Source organism: Brachyistius frenatus, unplaced genomic scaffold (assembly GCF_029030835.1).
Source record: "Brachyistius frenatus isolate BFR_SWC_R1_liver_20210118 unplaced genomic scaffold, ASM2903083v1 Contig_57, whole genome shotgun sequence".
Taxonomy (NCBI): Eukaryota; Metazoa; Chordata; class Actinopteri; family Embiotocidae; genus Brachyistius; species Brachyistius frenatus.
The window spans coordinates 993,372-996,256 of NW_027210656.1; the positions used below are offsets into that span (position 1 = coordinate 993,372).

General features: G+C 49.5%; 1 protein-coding gene across 1 annotated transcript; it reads right to left on the minus strand.

Annotated features, from left to right (window-relative positions):
• Positions 1–2,473, minus strand: foxh1 (forkhead box H1). Its single transcript, XM_069705474.1, has 3 exons — positions 2,183–2,473; positions 1,206–1,310; positions 1–966 (listed from the first exon to the last, which is right to left on the minus strand). Exons 1-3 carry the CDS (start codon positions 2,471–2,473, stop codon positions 1–3), a joined length of 1,362 nt encoding a protein of 453 aa, XP_069561575.1.
• Between the last annotated feature and the right edge of the window lie 412 nt (positions 2,474–2,885).

The following is a 2,885-nucleotide window of genomic DNA, read 5'->3' on the forward strand; positions in this document are numbered from 1 at the left end:
TCAGTACTGATGGTACCTGTTTGGAGGAACCCTGTTCTGCAGGGCGTACGGACTCGGCGGTTGACAATGAGAGGGCTGACCGGCCGGCACAAGAGCATCAAACACGCTCTTATTTGGAGGCACAGATTGCAACATGTTGTCCAGGTCCATGATGAGGGGAGGGGGTTGAACTGAAACTCGTCTGCTGGGGAGGATAGGCCAATAGGTATGGCCTAAGAAGTGACCAGGCACCACAGGAGAGCTACTGTAGCTGTAAAGGGGTATTTCACTATGCAGCGACATTAGAGGACCTCCACTGAACCGCATGCTGGATGGCGCGACGGTATTAGGGGGAGCATATTTAGCATACGAGGTAGGGAGCTCCCAAGGAAGGGCAACACTCTCCTGTCTGGCTGATTTCTGCTGTGGCTGCCTGTAGTTCTCACAATCACCTGAACTTGCCTCACCATCAGGATGAGAGTGCTTTTTAGACCTGGCCACTCCTTTCCATTCCTCATCAGAGGAAGGGGGAGACAAGGAGGGCAGGCTTGCAGAGCTGCCTGAGGCACTACGGGCAGAGGAGGCAAAGCAAGGTTGTGGACCCGGTGAGGGCCGAGTGCGCTCCACCTCGCCATAGCAGTCCCGAGTCGTCACCCCTGCCTCCCTGGAGGCACTGGTTGGCCCCAGGCTGTGTAGCAGAGAGTCGATGGCGAAGGAAGAGTCCAGCTTGGGTTGGAACAAGTCCTCCCGTGGTGGGGAGGGGTTTACGGGGCACACCAGGGGGAGGGAGTTCACAGGATCTGGGGGCTGCTCTAATTCAGGGTTTTGTCCCTGCAAGATGTAGGGGGCCAGATCCTGGGCAAAGATGGTCTCATCCTGACGTGACACGGCCGTATTCTGCCTCTTGAGAAGCTCCAGAGGAATCCTGCTCAGGTCAACTGCCCAGAAATTACCTTTGCCCTGGGGTTTGTTGGGGTCTTTCAACACCTAAAGGTGGAGGAAGGTTGCACAGGGATGAGTGCCTGTCTTGACAACCTAGTTAGTTAGCCGGGACTGACCCGGTTTCACAATTAACCATCACAATAACAGCTGAGGAAAGATTTAAAAAAAAAAAAGAAAAGTTCTAGGCTTCAATCCAAAGACCCTCATATTGTTATTCTGACAATACTTGTACCTCAACACAAGTTGAGGGTTTTGCCAAATAAATACTCTTTCAACATACAGACCTTAACAAAGCAGTTGTAAGAGGAGAGGTTGTGTCGCACTGAATCCCGCCAGCCTTTGTAATTTCCTTCAAAAAAAGGAAAGAGGGTGCTGATCTCCTTGAGGATCTGGAAAAACAAAACAAATATCAGTATGGTTGTTTGATGCACCAGGAACAGAGGATAATGCATCTCTTCTCAGTTTAAAAAAAAAAGAATAAGGCGATGTGGATCTTATATTAAGTGAATATAGGAATTAAAGTGCTACAGGCAGTTTCTTTATGTTAACAGTATACATGCCCCATCAGGCCCAATGAAGCGTGATTTTAGCATGTACTGTATATCTTATCACTGCTCCTGATACAGATCAGTGTCTGGTTTCACTGCAGTGCCACCTATCAAAGCAAACCAAGAATGGTACCAGGAGTAGCCACTCAAGTGTCACAAATAGGTGGCTGTTTCGTGTCACCTTATGAACTGTAAAATATCTGCTCTCTTGCTTGCTTTCGATACAACTCAGAAAACGGCAGTTCTCTTCAGATAAGTAAATAAGTAGGGCGGCGCAGTGGTTAGCACTGTCGCCTCACAGCAAAAAGGCTCCGGGTTCGAATCCGGTCCTGGGCCTTTCTGTGCGGAGTTTGCATGTTCTCCCTGTGCTTGCGTGGGTTCTCTCCGGGTTCTCCGGCTTCCTCACATCATCCAAAAACATGCACCTCAGGTCAGGTTACCTGGCGCCGCGCTAGTGGCAGCCTGTTGCAGCAGCTCCCCCCTGAGAGCCCCCCTGCTGTAGTGAAGAAATTTCCCCTCCGGGATTAATAAAGTGAAAAAAAAAATTCAACGATCATTTCTAATGGAATTATTTCTCCCAATTTAAGTTCTGAGGAAGTAAAGTGACGATCATCAGCAGCATCATGCGTAAAACCCATCATGCCCGTAGGCTTTACCACATAACCTAAAGAAGTGTGCATTCAAACACAGGAACAAAATAATGTAATAATTACCTCAGATAATGTTAGTTTCTTCTCTGTGGACCTTTGGATGACCATAGCGATCATTGCGAGATAGGAGTACGGTGGTTTTGGGTACCGCTTGTAGTTTTTTTTCTTCCCACCGGTGGCTTTGCTTTTCTCCAGTGTGTCCTGGTTTATAATGTCCTGTTCGGGGTGGTCATTTTGAGCGTTCGGGTATGATAAGCCAGGTGATGTGGCCCTTTCCGTGAACTCCGTGGCACTGCAGATGTGTTCGGGGCGCTCCGAGGGCTTCTCCAAACACGGCAGCTGCTTAAGACTCATCAGAGCCGGGAACTGAGGCTGACGTTGGGCTGCTGAGCTACACGCTACGTTGCTGAGAAGAAAACTTTGCTGCTCCTTTATATGGAAGTCAAGTTAATGTGAGCGATGTTCTGGCTGTACCAGGAGTCTCTGCTGCGGCCAATGCTTTGTCATTCTGATAAACCAGGGGGAGAAGATCGCCCTGCACGTTCGGACAGGAGCACCCAGAAGGGGGAAGGGAGGTCAAAGAGTTGGTCCTTAACTTCTGGCAGACTGCTGGCTCCAGGCTGGCTCTATTTGAAGAGCAAACAATTAACAGTTTCATGTAAATCCCGCTGCGTAATCGAGGGGAGAATGACGCGATATCTAAAAAGAGAATGACCGATCGCCCTGGGGGGCTGAGGTGGGTTTGAGAACGAAGAGGGGAGTGAGA

Excerpts from the sequence above, each read along its gene's own strand:
- foxh1 (XM_069705474.1), bottom strand. The coding sequence starts at position 2,473 with ATGAGTCTTAAGCAGCTGCCGTGTTTGGAGAAGCCCTCGGAGCGCCCC. Across the intron at positions 1,311-2,182 it reads AGAAACTAACATTATCTGAG|ATCCTCAAGGAGATCAGCAC; the intron begins GTAATTATTACA and ends TTGTTTTTCCAG. Across the intron at positions 967-1,205 it reads CTTACAACTGCTTTGTTAAG|GTGTTGAAAGACCCCAACAA; the intron begins GTCTGTATGTTG and ends CTCCACCTTTAG.